Genomic DNA, 17,228 nt, shown 5'->3' with positions numbered 1-17,228 from the left:
CCATAGTTATACTGCAAATTCTAATTGTGCGTTCATTCGCTGTGTCCTTTTGTTCTCAATAAAAGACTAATCGAAAAGTATATAGCCAACACTTATGCTAAAAAAACTCTTTAAAAAATAACGACACCAGCAGGATTTGAACCAGCGCGGGCAGAGCCCAACAGATTTCAAGTCTGTCGCCTTAACCACTCGGCCATAGTGCCTGAAATATTCCGGAATAATGAGTTGATAAGTTATTTAAATTCCTATACAAATTACAAATGAGCAGATCTTTGATGTCGACGTACTTAAAGTAATGTGTGTTATTGTTGATAATTAGTTAGTTTAGTAAGTTGTAATAATTAAGAATAAGCAGTTCTTTCTTATTATTATATAAGARAGGTATATAAAACACACGCTGATTGGTTATATGAAATCCAATGGTTCAGATATAATCCAGAGTTATTTTGTGATGTATCTGATATAACTCGTCTCCTTAAATATCAATTAATAGATTTTTAATTTATTTTCGACAATCACCAAATTGTTTATTCGCTTACATTCTTTTCCCATATTGTGTACTAATGGATATATAAATTGTTTTTGAGTTTACTTACTCCAATTTATACGAATAAGTGTACATTCGTAGTCACCTATTCCAACACTTTGGGATTCCATTATTTTTTAGTGTCAAATATTACGTATATAGATATACTTAGAATTCTCCTCGTGGAATTAAGAATCCATAAAAAGGAATCTGCAAATTTGCATCATATGATAAATGATTCTGTTTGTCTTTTTTATATGTTACCATTCATTGATTCTATTACAACACCAATGCTTGCGCTTCAGCATCCATTAATTTCGATGACAGTGTGAATCTTCTTTTACTAGTCTTGAAATTTATGTCATCTTTTAACACCGTATATAATAGTAATGGGTGGGCGATAGTAGAGTCATGTTCGAACAGAGGCATCTGGTATAACTCTTTATCTTATATGTTGATTAAAAGTTGTTTTCCAATGAATGTCTTTTTAACTCTATCTTCACCAATTACCAAACCTGGTTACTACATAAATGTCAGTATATATAAATTCTGTGTCAATGACATTATCTGATGGTCACGACGGGTTACCTGTTAATGACTACTATCACAACAATAACTTCTTTGGTCATGGAGGGTTCGCAACCCCACCTCATCGTACGTGTTTTATTTGATTCGTTGAGTGGACAATAATTTCGGTTCGCTAGCCTGTTTTATTTGTTCTTAAGTGCGAAGGCTGAAACATTACATATTTTTAATTGCTTCTACTTCATTAAACAACAAGAAAGTCAGAGAGAGTAGAAATAGTGATTGGTGCAGATAAGCTCCAAAATGATGTATATCTCAAATAAATTAGCGGCATACTTGCAGACTTTATTCTACAAAGACCTATTTTCCGTATAATGCAAAAGAAATCAGCAGTGTCACCCAAATGAAACGGGGAATAATCTGTTCAAATCTCTGACAAAATGTTTCTACTTAAAATTCAAATGAAGTATATTTTACGAACAATGCTTCTATAAAGTTGGCTTGGAACCAAATTTAATATTTCTTGGTTGCTGCCCTCTTTTCACCGGGAACACCACCATCATTCGTTTCAAGAGGTCCATTATGCAGATAGTACTCCTTAAATAGATGGAACGTTAATAAATGGATCAGTGCGGCACCAAAGAGAAATGGGTATAGTGGGACCCGTCCAAGCTCTTCTTTATGAAATATCTCATCTCCTATAGGTTGCCATTGAATGAATATATTAAATGAGGCTAAAGAAACATATAACAAGAAAAACTGCAAGCAAAATTTATACTTAGACCACTTGGGATGTTTCTTTTTTGTATCACAACGAGAGCACCTAATTCTCGTGCATCTTGACGGTTGTATGTTCTTCTTGTATCTATACCCTTTTTCCATCCAAACTAAAAAAACCCCAAGCAGAAACAATGGCAGAATATGCCACAATATATTTCTCAGGATGTTCAAATACAAAAGTAAAAAATATTGCATCTGGTACAAATGAGTGTTCGAGCATTTTCACCAAAAATATCAATCTCATTGCTTTGGTGGTAAGTCTGATCGCTAGTGGTGGAGGAGCTTCATCCTTCTCTGTGATAGTGACTTTAGCACTGCCTTCTCCAATACTTTTCATCATAAAGTCACAGATCTTTCAAGAATGATGTTATACCATTAAGAAAGATGAGGCTTGTAGGGTCCTTCTATTTATATCACGATGGTTTTGTCCGCGCCACTAAGAAAAACATTTAGCGTTGACATGATTTTTGGCTAAAATCGTCATGGAGGTGAAATAAAGCTACTAAAAACGATTGTTTATGGTTGTTGATGACGCAATAATTAACAATGACGAAGAAAAAGTTATCTTACAAATTTTTTTATCCAATGGATTTAGTGAAGAATTTGAAGTCAAATGGAAAAGAAACCATGCTCTAGTTTTCATCAGGCGCAAATTAGGTATAGTTTTGCTCAAACTACGATAAAACGATTTAATACTTGTAGTAATAGTGATAATATGTATTATATGCCTCACCGCCGAATGCAGAGGTACAATTGGTGAAGACGTATGAGAAAAGGAATAACCAGTGTTTAGATCAACGGGCTTTTTAAGATTTCCACAAAGAGGTTGTTATGCAATAAGGTATAGAAAATGAGGTGAGTTATTATATGTAGCTATGACACAAAAAGCAACCCTCGCTCAATTTGCAGGCAATTCCTGCCCTATGCTCTTTTACATCTTGGAAATTCGTGCCAGTGCAATCAACTTTTATAACCCAAGATGAAGGCAAACGGTTGCTAACAACTTGCGTTGTACCAACAGTTGGGATGACCTTTCCTTAGCCTTTCTCGATATAATGTTTCTAAGATAACAGTGCTAAGTAAATTCGGTCAAATAAAAGCGACAAAAATCTGTTTTTCTATTATTGAGTACATATTCCAGTGAATAATATACATCTATTTTGGTTTTTTACTGCAAATGCCTATAAAATTCAGGCACATGATGATTAGTAAATCGCATATATCAACTAACAATATCTTGGAACTGATTGATAAAGGTTCTCCAGCTTTCTATGTCATCGTACAGGTTACATTCAGAAATAGTGTCCAGAATTACCTGGTCCTCACTTACGATCAACTGTAAGACTGTTGAGTCATTCTCATTGGCATTATCGCTAACGTCCTTCATTTCTATGTCATCCTCTGTTCCAGCAATTCTGTATCCCGGAATGCCGTTATTAACATCTGGTGGTACACTTTGGCTTTCCATAACAATACTAGTCTCTGTATTTGCTTGGTTAGAAATGGTGCGATTAAATCCGAGGTCATTCGTACTATCTGCCACTACAGGTTGCTCCTTGGTATCTTCTTCATCTTTTTCTTCCTCAATAACGGGCTCAGATAAAATTTCGTGCAAATTAAATTGCTGAAGGCCTTCTTCTTTCAACATCATCGCCTCGGTTATGCTAGGACGCTTGCCCTTGTTCGCCGAAGAACGCCTTCTTCTGGACGCTTCTACCACACTTCCATGCCGATTAGTTCTTGGCGCCGGGTCGGCGTTACTCGTCAAGGAATTTATATCTTTAGTTAATTTGGGGAATGAAGCTGTTTGGTCCGGTTCAAATTTTGGCGAATTTAAATTTGAATTGGGCGTGGAAACTAGTTTGAAAACTTTCTGAAGAACTATCCTTGACCATTGTATCCACTTCAATATTTCAGATATTAGATCCAGATTATCGTTGCTTATGTCGAATTTTGTAATATTGATCAGTTTCGTGGTAAAATCATTCATCAAATGTATCTTACTGTTATAGTTGTTGCTAGAAAATAAATCAATAATAGGCGGCGTCGAAGGTGAAGAAGGAAAATTCGACAAATTCGAAAGCTTATCTATAACCAATTCTGATGGTATAAAATCTTCAGGAAACCAGATGAACTCTGTAAAATCATCTTTATTTGTGTTTGCTGTTATTTCCATGACTAAGGAAATGCCGTTAGAGAAATTCTCGGCAGATTCATTTATCCAGGATTTAGTCTCTTGTGAGTATATATATTCATAGAATCGGTACTGTGAATCGCTTTTGTTTTCATCTAGGTAGATCTTAACTAAAGGTACCTCCTGGTTATTCTCGTCCTGAGTTGAGATGTATATTCCAAATTTGTCATTTAAGTTGGTTCTGACTTTGAAATTCAAAGAGTTGTCTTGAAAATATTGTCGAATGTAGTGTGATAGTTCAGTAAAATATTTAAACAGGTCCAGCTTTCCTTGATTATTAAGAGATGTGTTACTGGAATCTAAGCTTTTGTCAGAAGAAGTGTTATTATGAGAGCTTGAATCTGATTCGATATGGGAATATGCATCTAAAAGATATAAGAATTTCAAATTATTATGGAAAGCCTTCAAATCGGGGTACTTGGTTAAGGAATTTAAAAGAATATTGCTTCTTTCTTGTTCGCCGTCTTTTACGTTGAAATAATCGAAGTTATCAAAATTAGAAGCTAGCACTAATTTGACGTCTTGTATTCTGTCTTGTTTCTTATTGTAATCTACGTCAATCACAATGATTTTGGATGCAGTGGATAACCTTGAAAGTTCGTTGCTCAATTCCTCAGTGAAGGACTCTAGGCCCAAGGTCTGACAAAGTCTCGTAATGTTTTCCAAGGTTATGGACCCGGGCTTATAATCTTTAAATAATTCAATCATGGAGTTCAAAGTCTCCATATAGGAGTCTGCTTCGACCATTTCACAAAAAAGTCCTGTTGTCGTTTACTTTTTCCTCCCCTTGGTTCTATTTGGGCGTTTGCTCTTTAGAATACTAGTTGTTCTTTTCAAATGCAAGTTTTGTTCTCAAATAGGTAACACTCATTTGATTTCTGAAAAATCAATTGTTGGAACAATTGCGTTTTGACGAAAAAACTGTTGCAAGATTTCGCAAGAAGCACACTCCTAATTTAAGCACCATATACCTGCTCAAGAACACAAGAAGAGGGCAATACATAATGATGTTCCCTATTTTAACATCCTGCACCTCTTTCGTTTTGGATATTCCTCCTTTCTTGGCTTGAGAAAAAAAATTTTCACATTTCGATTTTTTTCTGCAAAAATGTTATTGGCATGGAAGTACAATCAACTCAGATGTTAAAATGGGTTTATAGCTTAGCGTTTTGACACTCAATACAGTAATATACTTGAGAATTATATACCGATCGCTAGACGAGAAACCATAATGGCACAAGAAATTACACACCCAACTATTGTAGACGGCTGGTTCAGAGAAATCTCTGATACCATGTGGCCAGGTCAAGCTATGACCTTGAAAGTTGAAAAAGTGCTACACCATGAAAAGTCCAAGTATCAAGACGTTTTGATCTTCAAGTCCACTACTTACGGTAATGTTTTAGTTTTAGACAATGTCATCCAAGCCACCGAGCGTGATGAATTTGCCTACCAAGAGATGATTGCCCATCTTGCGTTGAACTCCCATCCAAACCCTAAGAAGGTTCTTGTTATCGGTGGTGGTGACGGTGGTGTCTTGAGGGAAGTTGTCAAGCACGAATCTGTCGAGGAAGCTTGGTTGTGTGACATTGACGAGGCTGTTATCAGATTATCAAAGGAATACCTACCAGAAATGGCTGCTTCTTACTCTCACCCAAAAGTTAAGACACACATCGGAGATGGTTTCCAATTTTTGAGGGACTATCAAAATACTTTTGATGTAATCATCACCGATTCCTCTGATCCAGAAGGTCCAGCTGAAAGCTTGTTCCAAAAGGAATACTTCGAACTATTGAACAGTGCTTTGACAGAAAAGGGTGTGATTACCACTCAAGCTGAGAGTATGTGGATCCACCTGCCAATTATTAAGGACTTGAAAAAAGCTTGTTCAGAAGTTTTCCCAGTTGCTGAATATTCTTTCGTTACTATTCCAACTTACCCAACTGGTACTATTGGCTTCATGGTTTGTTCCAAGGACAAGACTTGCAATGTTAAGAAACCACTACGTGAAATCTCCGATGAGAAGGAAGAAGAATTATACAGATACTATAATAAGAGAATTCATGAAGCTTCCTTCGTTCTGCCAACTTGGGCCGGCAAGGAATTGAATTAGAAGTAGATAGTTAACTTACATAATATCAAGATTTCTTTAGCTAACCGTTTCAATTTTAGCTATATTAATAAATATCCTTAGTACTGCTGTTCAAAGTAAATCATAAAAATCATAAAAAAACTTAAAAAAGAGAAGAATAACAGGGAAAACAAACTAACATGATTATTTGTTGGCAAACTCACATCAACGTTGTACAACACTATGTCAAAACTGGTCATATCAACATCAGTCTTTCAGTCCCAAGTAGCAGACTTACTACCATGCAACAACCGCCAAAAATCGCAACTGACACATTCGCTATTAAACGCGTATAGTCTTCTTCCACACTTTGATGAAGTATTAACATTCCCATACGTTAAAAAGAATGAACTACTTGAGTTCCATTCCAAAGCGTATATCAATTTATTAATTAATGAGAAACTCAATAGAATATTGCCTCAAGATATCGACGATCCCGTAGTGGAGTCTAAATGGTGTGAGTTGGTTGAATTGACAACGAATTGGAAGGAAAAAGTCAATCGGAACTTAGTAGAAGGGTTTCAGAGGTTCACTTCAAGAGATGATCTCTATGGTTATTACAAGAGTCAGTTAAAAGCTTTTAATGACGACGAAGACGACATTAGTTTTAATGAGATGGATTCAGATGAAGAAGGGAGCACAAAAGACCATTATTTCCTCGAGCTTGAAAAAAGAGAGTACAACCTGGAGGGTGATTGCCCAATTTTCTCTTACCTTCCCATGTACTGCCAGGTCATAACAGGAGCCACTTTAAATTTGCTGGATCATCTCTCGCTCACAGAACGCCTTATTGGTATAAATTGGGATGGTGGAAGACACCATGCCTTTAAACAGAAAGCAAACGGATTTTGTTATATAAATGACGTGGTATTGCTAATTCAACGGTTGAGGAAACTGAAATTGAGCAAAATCACATATCTTGATTTCGATCTACATCATGGGGATGGCGTAGAAAAGGCTTTTCAATATTCAAAACAAATACAGACAATTTCTGTACATCTTTACGAGCCTGGATTTTTTCCTGGAACTGGTTCTTTGAATGATTCACTAAACGGTAAGAATACTGTTAACATTCCATTGAAGCATGGTTGCGATGACAGTTATTTGAACTTGGTCGCATCCAAAATCATACATCCTCTAATAGAAAGGCATGATCCTAAGGTAATAATAATTGAATGTGGCGGTGATGGGCTTTTAGGTGATAAATTCAATGAATGGCAACTAACGATACGAGGTCTTTCTCAGACAATCGTAAATATAATGAAATCGTATCCGCAAGCGCACATGTTTCTACTTGGAGGAGGTGGATACAACGATTTATTAATGAGTAGGTTCTACACGTACTTGACTTGGTGCGTTACCAAGGAATTTTCCATTGCAAGAGRAGGTGAGGAGGACAAAAGCCAAGATAATCCATTCACTACTCGTTATGATGATGATTCAGAACAATTCATAAGGGAGCATGAACTGGTTGAGATGTACAATGAAGAGAACTATCAGTACTGGATATATGAGATGGAAGGTAGTTCGCGTATGAAAACGTTAAGAAATGACAACAAGGTTGAACATATAGTTGAACTAATGGATTTTTATAAATTGTGAAGGAATTTTGGATACGTAATTTAAATACATGATATCCAGATACCTCAAAATTTTCAGCTTAGAATGTTTTGCAAACCTTAAATAAATAATTAGAGAAGCTGGATGAAATATGCTTTAATACCTCTTGGGCATGTTATATACAAGGATGGATATATTACTTTCTAGTCTTCGATATCAAAACTACTTCCACAGCCACAACTGCTTTTTAGTCTACCGTTGACGATTTTGAATGACGAGCCAATCAACTCATTTGTGTACGTCAGTGTAGTATTATTTAGAATCTCTAGTGATTTATTGTCGATGATTACTCGACCTTTGTCTTCGGGTAACACGTACACTATGTCCTTGGAATCACCACCGTCAAGACTATCTGAAAATTCTTCATTTCTGGCGCTTCTCTTTTCATCTGACTTGAACGCAGGTTCTAGTGTTAGATTATATTGGAAACCATGACATCCACCGCTTTCTACACTTATTCTTAGATTTTCTTTACTATCACGACAAATCTCAGCTAATCTCTTCGACGCTCTTTCAGAGATAGATAAGTTCAACCCAGGTGTTTTATTTATTATTCTCTCTGGTGAGATCAAAGACTCTTTAGTGGCCAGATCGGAGTAAAAACTTTTCTGTAGTGGGAAACCTCTCGCAGGGAACTGACGGAAGCTGGTACGGGGAAGCCTAAAGTATAGTCTGGTCAAAAACAGTTTAGCTTGCATATCTAGCTGTTGTTTATTCACATTCACGATGGGGGGCCGGATCCTTGCCTTTGCAAGATTGTAGTTTAAGTGGGTATTAGTGGCTGTTATCATTACTAATATCATCAGTCAGGACTTGAAGAGCAAACCGGGCAGCCGGGTAACCGCTCGAATTTGAAACTATACATAAAACAACCTTCTGAGCAATTGATCAAAGTGAAGTTATCGTCGTTTTCCAGATCGATGAGATCCTTGTAAATCTTCACCATCTGCATGCAGCATGTGGCCGCGACCATTGCGTTTGTGGTGCTGACGCTAGGTATGATACTCTTGATTACGCCCAGGATAAAGCTTGCGGATAATTTTTCCGTAGAGATACTAAATCGTGTAGCTCTTTCATAACATTTCTCCAAGAGGGACTGCACGTCCGCTGTGGATTCTATGTCGAGCTCGGGATGTTGTATCGTGGAGACGTACTCGATGACATGCTCGATACAGCGCGGGTTGTTGGCGATGGTGCACATGGGCACGGTATCCTGCTGCGAGGGCAAGGTATCGATGGAGCACTCCCAGCATGCAGTGATGCCCGGGATGATTGTTTTCACATGGCCCTTAAGCCCCTCGGTCCCACCGTCTATGAAGGGGATGCAGATTTCGTAGTTTGACTTCATCGTGAGCTTGACGAGGGTTTCGTTGATAAAGCGGCGGGGTTCAATGGCGTCCAGCCCCGAGATGATGAAGTGAAAGCCCTTGTAGAAACTCGAGTGCAAAGTGGTCAGGTCCCGCACGTGCGGTACGACTTGGAGTTGAGGAAACCGTGAGTTGATATAGTGGGCTGCCACCTGGGCCTTTGGCTTACCTATATCTGCATCATGAAAAAGAAACTGCCTGTTTAGATTGGTCAGTTCGATGGTGTCCATGTCAACGATATGAATCTCTTTGACGAACTTCAACATTGCCAGGTTTTTCAGGATCTCGCAGCCAAGGCCGCCGGCCCCGAGTATCAATATCTTGCAGTCCATTTTCCCTGCTCTATTTACGTACATATCTTATTGAACATCTTTTTCAAGCTGTTTTTTTTTAATGAAGAAACGTCTAAAATAAAGGGCGAAGAAAAATAGTTTGATTAACGATGATACAGTAACACACATATTTACTTGATTTATTTTGGGTTGAATGATATTACTTGTGCAGTGAATATATACGTAAAAACGGAGAATATAATATAATGTATACATAAACGATTTATAAGTACTACTTATTTTTTTTGAATTTTAAATCTTGTATGATTTTAATTTTGTTTGCTCTTTTCTGCGTATTTTCCAAACTTTTTCATTTAGTAACTTTTCTTTAGACAAGAGTAAAATGCGTATATTGTAGCTAAAAGGGAATATAATATAATATAATGGAGAAGCAAAAGAATATCATTTTGGAGAAACCAAACCAGTTTTGGCAGTGACTTCATTATTAGTTGCATTCATTATTTGATGTAACGGAATGTTTTGGTTTGGAATGTGAGGGATATGGTGATGGTGGGAGGGGGCGGCCGTGGACAGTAGATTGTTTCTGGTATGAGATAATGGCTTGACAATATAAGTTGGGCCTAGTTGTTTTAGTTGGTGATACTGGTCTAGTTGAAAGTCCTGTAAAGAGGGCAGCAGAGGTGGCGGTAGGTATTGGTTCGAGTTGTTAATGCTGTTAAGTCTGTTGTTTTCGGAAACAGAAGAGTTAGGAGAGGAGGTGAACTTACCAGGTGAAGATGTCGCGGTTGTGGTGGTGGTAGTGACTGGTGTTTGGTTGTTGTTGTTGTTGATGATTGATGATATCAAAGGCAGTTGAGGAGTCGAGTTGGCTCTTGGTTGAGCTTGAGCAATGTTGAGGAAGTGGTTTCTCGTAGTCGAGTCGTACGTGGATGGGTAGTACGGCATAGGATGCAGTTGTGAGGATATTTGTGGCAGGTCTCTTGCTGGAGGAAGTCCGGTTGAAGGTCTGGAAACCATGTAGTTACCAGCAGGGGAGTTGATTGAAGGGGTGGGCAGCCTTCTGAAATCGTTGTTGATCTGGTACTGGTAGCTGTTTGAGCTCGAGACCGAAGAAGATGGGGAAAGAGAATGTGCTTTTTTCATGAGAATGATGTTATTGCTGTTAAGAGGTTGTTGTGGTTGTGGTTGTGGTTGTGGTTGCTGCTGCTGCTGCTGTTGTGGTTGCTGTTTCTGTTGTGGTTGCTGTTGTGGTTGCTGCTGCTGCTGCTGCTGCTGCTGCTCCATCTCTTTTAACAGCAGCTGTCTCTTCTTAGACTTTCTTATTGGCTTGTACTTGTATTCTGGGTATTTTCTCTCGTGTTCTAACTTTTCCTTCTTGGCCAAAGTCTCCCAGTGAGACTTCTCTTCGGGCTGCAAGCCCTTCCATTTGGTACCGATGATCTTCGAGATGTTCGAGTTATGGGGTATTTCCACGCCTTGAGTAGTCCATTCGTCAATCAGAACTCTATGGTAGTGCTGTCTGAACAGGATGAAGGCGTTCTTAGGTCTAGGAATCTTCGGAGTGGACGATTTAGGATTCATTGTCTGTATTGTATGTTTTGTTGAGTGATCAGCTTTGCGAAATTACTGTGCTGTTATACTAAGTGAGTGCCTGATAGTAACGAACAATAGCAAGCAAGCAAAAAATATAATTGAAAGAGAGGGGAAGGGGGAGGTGGGGAATATAAACGATTTGATGTTATATAGCTCTGCAAGAAACATGTGAAGGAATATAATAAGAAAAGATAATGAAACTGAAAAAAAACTGCGATATTTAAGTAAAAACTCTAAAACTCCAATTAAAAATAAAACAAAAAAAAAAGAAAAAAAAGAAAACTTTGCTGTTCGACCGTTACATTACACAAACAAAAAAGAACAAATATAATAGCAAATACTACAACAAATAATAGCACTCAAAGAACAATAAGAGGAACAACAAAAGAGGCAGCAACAATAGGCCCTTTCCTTCTTTGTCAGCAATCGCCAAGTTCTAGAACAAGGTTTTTTTTTTTTTGCCAGATTTCTCAATTGTATGTGCTGTAATTCCCGGTAGTTCCAAGCGCAAGCTGCGCCGATACTTCAGCGGGCCAATGACAGCCCAGGAAATTTGTCGGGCGGGCCGAAGATCCTCCGAGGTCGGCTTTGCAGCTGTGGCAGCCCCTGGCTAAAACGAGAGCTTGAGTAATAAATCCGCACCCGGGCCGAGCTTAACAGGGGTAGAGACACCGCTCCGATAAACGCACGCACGCTTTTTCTTTTTGCTACGTAATGCCAACACATCATGACTTCACGCTTGCATCACCTACAAGCAAACGCCGCACCCCTGAGTCCGCTAGACCGGCCGCGACGGCGCTGGCGTGTGTGTGCCTGTCTCTTTGCACGAACAAAGGACCCGGCTCTGGGCCGGGTCCGTGGGCGGCTATGTTGCTATTTGCATACGTATTGTGTATATATGGAGGTGCGTATGTATTTGTTACAAAGGTGGGAAGTGGTAACTGTAAGTAGGTGCAGAGGTTCGGCTTACAGCACTGCTGAAGGGCTGGTCAGCTGGGCACGCGTTGCGCGTGCCCAGTGCACTCCCGCCTCTCTCCCTTCCTCCCTGGTTCGCATGCGTAGTGATATACATATGTGTGTGTATGTGTGTCCGTATTGTTTTGCGGGGTCAGCGCACGAATTCTAAGTTTGGTGGCCGTGCTAGCCGTTGCTTTTTTTTTTTTGGTTCTTGCTCGTTCTCTCGTTACTAGGTAACCAACCGTTGATTAGGCTTGCTCTTTCTTATCTTGGCTCTTTCGCTCGTAGCGCGCAACATGAAAAAGAAAAAAAAAATATTGGAAAATAATTCAAAAGAACCTTGAATGAATAGGCGTGGTACGACTTCAAAGGTAAAGACCGACACGCCGCTTCCCCTCCCCTCCGCCAACAAAATGACTTTGAATAACGTAGCAAGACCAGACCTCTGTGTTTCGTATGTTTCTTTTTTTTTTTCTTTCATTTGCACACGCTCTTTAATTACATGAATAACCGGTTACTAACAGTTCTACGCCGCTCCGTTACGCTACAGATACAAGAAGATTGCTCCACCAAGGGGGCTCTACTCCGCCACACCAAGCATATCTGGCGTGGTAAACCAATCCATGCCCATGGCCGCCATTTTCTTGAAGAACAAGTTCATCGCCTGGTTTTCCCTGATTCAGAGTTTGCACTTCTACCTAAACACCGACGAAGACATCGTCGCTGCCCAAAAGGAGACTAAGTCGGCCTCCCCCATGGACCAGCCTCCTGCAATCAAGCTTCTCATGAGCACCATCGGGATTGTCGTTTGCTACATGAACTTGGTCTTCCCTCAACAATTGGCTCCGCCAAAGCCTACCGTTTCAAAGGACGAAATTGAAACTGTGATCGAAACTACCACCAAAGTCGAGACCCAAACCGTCTAATTGGTTGTAGAAGCCCTCCTTCCACACCCCCGTCACCAAAACAAAAACACGCACGCATAAACAAAGCTTTTTCCTGTTTTTTTTTCTTTCTTTTATCTCTCACCTGACAGTGTACACAATACATATATAAAAATAAATACGTAAATGTAACATGCTACTCGCCAATGTCCTCAAACCAGTCCTGGGGCCTTTCGTCAATGAACTGTTTCATAATCTTCTTACATCTTTCATCGTCAACGACTACGACTTCGTGGCCTCGGGTCTGCAAATACTGCTCACCGTCGCTCTTGAAGTTGATGTTCTCACCTACCACACAGCGTGGAATACCATACATGATGATGGCACCAGTGCACATGTCGCATGGCGACAGAGTCGTGTACAAAGTGGTATCCTTGTAAACTTTGCCCTCCAATCTCCCGCAATTCTCTAAAGTGGAGATCTCACCATGCAGCGTAGCAGACCCCTTCTGGAATCTCATATTGTGGCCACGTCCAAGAACGCTACCGTCTTTATTGTTGATTAGACATCCGCCAATAGGAACACCGCCTTCTTTGTAGCCCAACTCAGCCTCCTCATACGCGATGTCCATGCCCTTTTGATCCCACTTACTGGCCATTTTTCTATCGAGCTATTCCTGTCTACCTTTTGCGCTCTTGTTCGCAACCTGAAAGCAGAACAATAGCTTCTAAATCTCATTGTCGAACTGGAGCCTAAGCTTTTAGCATGCCCATCAGATTTTTTTTAAAAAAAAAAGAAATGTGCAGGGTCTCCGGGTATTACCTCCCCTACAAGGAACAATCGGTGATAATAAAAGAAGGTCTATAACTTGCGACGTTTTGAACAGATGTGTCCTTACATAAGTAGCTACCTCACCATATGCCCTCTATAGGATCTTGGATATATTATTTTTACTATGCTGCACCATAAGCTCGTATACCCAGTTATATTCAAGTGGCGGATACCATGTTTAGGGTCTTCCCCACAAATCACCTTCACTGCCAACTATGCTACAGTGGATGGCCAAAATGGTAATAAGATGCTTCCCATAAGAGACGATCAATGGCCTCAGTTGCAAGAACCTTCCCCCTACGATATCTTTGGAATTTCAAAAACGGGCTCAGAAAGTGCTACACTGGATAGAAAATCACTGAAGAAGAAGTATCATCGCTACGTCAAATTGTACCATCCTGATCATTCAGATAACATTATGATCTTCAGCACAGATAAAGTTTCCGATTGTAGCAGCAAATCGCCACTACTGTTAACATCGAGTGAAAAACTGCATAGGTTTAAAGTGATCTCTCAGGCGTATGATATCCTTCGCGACCCGAAGAAGAAAATTGTTTACGACACAACAAGACAAGGCTGGAGCACCCCATTTTCGTCATCTACCAACGTCAAAACTGAAAATTATCATTATGCAGGCTCTTATGGGTACCACTCCAGCTCGCAATACGAGTATTGGAATGCTGGAACCTGGGAAGATGCAAATAGTATGAGAAATGAAAGAATAAAGGAAAACTTTAATCCATGGACCCTAATTGCCATAGTCTGCGGCCTGGCTATATGTATCGAAGGTACCGCGCTGTTGACCAAAATCCAGGAGTCCCTAAGCAAGGCTGAGTTTACTCATGAAGAAAGTGAAATACACTTAATTCAATCATACACAAATTATGGGCTGGATACTGATAAATATTCCAGATTAAGGCGGTTCTTATGGTTTAGAACTTGGGGCCTTTACAAATCAAAGGAGGATTTGGATAGAGAAGCCAAGATTAATGAAGATATGATACGGAAACTGCAAACAACTAAGTGAAACCCCACACTACGCTGTCCTCACTGGGCATCGCTATATTATATATTCTCTTGAGAACACATGTACACATCGTTTCTAATAAACTATATATTCCGAAGTAAGCACATTGATTTCTTCGTTGTTTTTTTTGTTCTGTTTTGATTTGTTGTGTTGTTTTTTTTTTACGTATGAACACCTTTCTTTACGTCTTGGTTTGGTATTTATTTTTTGTCTCGAATTTCTAATAAATATGGCTGGTTTTCAAACTCGAGTAAAAGAAAAATAAAGAAACACTTCGACAAAGCTAGAGCTAAGAACCACCTTTTTCCGACCAACAAGTTCAGCCCCCCCCCCCTACCTTAACAAGCTTAATAAGATATGGATTTCACTAGACCAGAAACAGTTTTAAATCTACAAAATATTAGAAATGAATTAGTGAGAATGGAAGATACAATTATCTTCAAATTCATCGAAAGATCACATTTTGCAACGTGTCCTTCAGTCTACAAAGAACAACATCCAGGTTTAACAATACCAAACTTTGAAGGCTCCTTCTTGGATTGGGCCCTTTTGAATCTTGAAATTACACAATCTCGGATAAGAAGATTCGAATCGCCTGATGAAACACCCTTTTTCCCTGACAAAATTCAGAAATCATTCTTACCAAGCGTTAATTACCCACAAATTTTGGCACCTTATGCTCCAGAAGTCAATTATAACGATAAAATCAAAGATGTTTACATTGAAAAAATTATTCCATTAATTTCGAGGAAGGATGGTGATGATAGTAATAATTTTGGTTCCGTCGCCACTAGCGACATCGAGTGCCTTCAAAGTTTGAGTAGAAGAATCCATTTTGGAAAATTTGTTGCCGAAGCCAAGTTTCAATCGGACATTCCCCTATACACGAAATTAATCAAAGACAAAGATGTTGAAAGGATAATGGAAAATATCACCAATTCTGCTGTTGAAGAAAAAATTCTAGAAAGACTAACCAAAAAGGCTGAAGTTTACGGTGTGGACCCCACTAACAAAAAAGGTGAGAGAAGAATTACACCTGAATATTTAGTGAAGATTTACAAAGAAATCGTTATTCCCATTACAAAAGAAGTAGAGGTGGAATACCTGTTGAGGAGATTGGAAGATTAGAGCGGTGAGCTGTTAGTGATATTCCCATAGAATAGCAAGTATTTTATATACACACACACACACACACACACACATACTCACATACATATATATATATATATATATGTATATTCGCAGCACTCAGATATACGAAGATAGAACAGAAAGTTATACATCACACTATACTCTTTTCTTGTGTACAGATTGGTGAGCATAAGACACTCCCTAGCCCAACAGCCTCATTGCTAATTCAAAAGTGGCAAAAGTGGCACCATTCGCTGGGGCAGCTCTTAACATGGTAGGACCGAACCCTTTGAAAAACGCACTAATACCTTCTTTAGCATATAAGGTCTTTGCTACACTAGAAATAGAATTACCGAATTTGGGCTTTTGTAAATTGTCTGTTTGCATGACAGATTTAATGACATCCAATGGATATACCATCAACCATAAGGCGGTACCGGATAATGCACCAAAAATGCATAGTTTCCATGTAGGAATGTCCCTTCTTTCCAGGCCATGATTATTGCTTATTTGATTAGCAATCAATGCTTCATACACCAAAAAATATGTACCACATCCGTGAGCTTCCCTTAACATTGTAGGTGACAAACCACGCATCAACCCTTTATTATTTTTTAACTTTTTAATACACTCCAATGGACCCTTAAATTCTACGTTGCTGCCTGAACCAGTTTGGGTTTGTAAACGAATTCTGACATGCTCAATGGGAGAAGCCAAAAATGAGTTCACTAGGCCACCTGTGACACCACATGTATAGTATTGTGGTAATGATAGAATTGATGACTTATTATCATTACGCTGATGAAAAAATCTTTTCATAGCTTCATTGACACCAAACTGTAATGAAACACATGCACCAACACCGATTAACGGCGTTAAAGTCCCTTTGTAAAACCCACGAGGGCCCTCATTGGCAAGCAATTTTTTGACAACTTCCATAGCTGTCGTCGGAGTGCTAGATGTTTGCAATCTAACTTTGGTGGTGTCAAAGGGCTGGCCCACTAGCACTTGTGCAATACCACCTGCTGTACCTGCAAGCAAATCTTTCACGACACGAGCATTATCATGCTGTGGATGTTGCTCCAAATCATCGATTAATTGAGGAGTTGGGAATTCTTCAGACATACTTCTTCGCTATAGCAGGTTTGGTCGACCAAAAAACTTAACTAAGTAGCCGCTTATTGTATAGATGGAAATCGTTATGAGCTGGTTGGCGCTGAGCGATGCCCTAACCTGGCTGCACCATCACTAACAATTTTTCATTCTCGACTTTTCTTAGTGCGCCGCTTATCTTCGGCCTATCACTAATTGTGATAATGACTCAAACTACAACAACAGTTCTACGTATTCCTATAAATATGTACATGGG

General features: G+C 39.2%; 11 protein-coding genes and 1 non-coding gene across 12 annotated transcripts; 5 read left to right on the top strand and 7 right to left on the bottom strand.

The window, feature by feature from the left end:
- Positions 1–121: 121 nt before the first annotated feature.
- Positions 122–203, bottom strand: DI49_5523. Its single transcript has one exon. It is a non-coding gene; the product is annotated as a tRNA-Ser (tRNA).
- A 2,850-nt stretch (positions 204–3,053) lies between these two features.
- On the bottom strand, positions 3,054–4,772 carry MED1 (Med1p; the record flags this gene model as incomplete). Its single annotated transcript, XM_018368507.1, has 1 exon — positions 3,054–4,772. One exon carries the CDS (start codon positions 4,770–4,772, stop codon positions 3,054–3,056), a length of 1,719 nt encoding a protein of 572 aa, XP_018219087.1.
- Positions 4,773–5,256: 484 nt separating this feature from the next.
- On the top strand, positions 5,257–6,138 carry SPE3 (spermidine synthase; the record flags this gene model as incomplete). Its single annotated transcript, XM_018368506.1, has 1 exon — positions 5,257–6,138. The coding sequence occupies one exon, from the start codon at positions 5,257–5,259 to the stop codon at positions 6,136–6,138; it is 882 nt and encodes a 293-aa protein (XP_018219086.1).
- Positions 6,139–6,339: 201 nt separating this feature from the next.
- On the top strand, positions 6,340–7,758 carry HOS1 (histone deacetylase; the record flags this gene model as incomplete). Its single annotated transcript, XM_018368505.1, has 1 exon — positions 6,340–7,758. The coding sequence occupies one exon, from the start codon at positions 6,340–6,342 to the stop codon at positions 7,756–7,758; it is 1,419 nt and encodes a 472-aa protein (XP_018219085.1).
- Positions 7,759–7,919: 161 nt separating this feature from the next.
- Positions 7,920–8,579, bottom strand: ISA2 (Isa2p; the record flags this gene model as incomplete). Its single annotated transcript, XM_018368504.1, has 1 exon — positions 7,920–8,579. One exon carries the CDS (start codon positions 8,577–8,579, stop codon positions 7,920–7,922), a length of 660 nt encoding a protein of 219 aa, XP_018219084.1.
- UBA3 (NEDD8-activating protein UBA3) lies at positions 8,579–9,499 on the bottom strand (the record flags this gene model as incomplete). The annotated part of the gene is made up of 1 exon (XM_018368503.1): positions 8,579–9,499. The coding sequence occupies one exon, from the start codon at positions 9,497–9,499 to the stop codon at positions 8,579–8,581; it is 921 nt and encodes a 306-aa protein (XP_018219083.1).
- Positions 9,500–9,877: 378 nt separating this feature from the next.
- ROX1 (Rox1p) lies at positions 9,878–11,017 on the bottom strand (the record flags this gene model as incomplete). Its single annotated transcript, XM_018368502.1, has 1 exon — positions 9,878–11,017. One exon carries the CDS (start codon positions 11,015–11,017, stop codon positions 9,878–9,880), a length of 1,140 nt encoding a protein of 379 aa, XP_018219082.1.
- Positions 11,018–12,399: 1,382 nt separating this feature from the next.
- DI49_5516 (uncharacterized protein) lies at positions 12,400–12,601 on the top strand (the record flags this gene model as incomplete). The annotated part of the gene is made up of 2 exons (XM_018368501.1): positions 12,400–12,440; positions 12,511–12,601. 2 exons carry the CDS (start codon positions 12,400–12,402, stop codon positions 12,599–12,601), a joined length of 132 nt encoding a protein of 43 aa, XP_018219081.1.
- Positions 12,602–13,066: 465 nt separating this feature from the next.
- FCY1 (cytosine deaminase) lies at positions 13,067–13,528 on the bottom strand (the record flags this gene model as incomplete). Its single annotated transcript, XM_018368500.1, has 1 exon — positions 13,067–13,528. The coding sequence occupies one exon, from the start codon at positions 13,526–13,528 to the stop codon at positions 13,067–13,069; it is 462 nt and encodes a 153-aa protein (XP_018219080.1).
- A 297-nt stretch (positions 13,529–13,825) lies between these two features.
- On the top strand, positions 13,826–14,728 carry JID1 (Jid1p; the record flags this gene model as incomplete). The annotated part of the gene is made up of 1 exon (XM_018368499.1): positions 13,826–14,728. The coding sequence occupies one exon, from the start codon at positions 13,826–13,828 to the stop codon at positions 14,726–14,728; it is 903 nt and encodes a 300-aa protein (XP_018219079.1).
- Positions 14,729–15,085: 357 nt separating this feature from the next.
- On the top strand, positions 15,086–15,856 carry ARO7 (chorismate mutase ARO7; the record flags this gene model as incomplete). The annotated part of the gene is made up of 1 exon (XM_018368498.1): positions 15,086–15,856. One exon carries the CDS (start codon positions 15,086–15,088, stop codon positions 15,854–15,856), a length of 771 nt encoding a protein of 256 aa, XP_018219078.1.
- Positions 15,857–16,060: 204 nt separating this feature from the next.
- YMC1 (organic acid transporter) lies at positions 16,061–16,984 on the bottom strand (the record flags this gene model as incomplete). Its single annotated transcript, XM_018368497.1, has 1 exon — positions 16,061–16,984. One exon carries the CDS (start codon positions 16,982–16,984, stop codon positions 16,061–16,063), a length of 924 nt encoding a protein of 307 aa, XP_018219077.1.
- Positions 16,985–17,228: the final 244 nt, after the last annotated feature.

This window comes from Saccharomyces eubayanus, chromosome XVI, assembly GCF_001298625.1.
Source record: "Saccharomyces eubayanus strain FM1318 chromosome XVI, whole genome shotgun sequence".
Classification (NCBI taxonomy): Eukaryota; Fungi; Ascomycota; class Saccharomycetes; order Saccharomycetales; family Saccharomycetaceae; genus Saccharomyces; species Saccharomyces eubayanus.
This window is presented reverse-complemented; position numbering and strand designations above follow the sequence as displayed.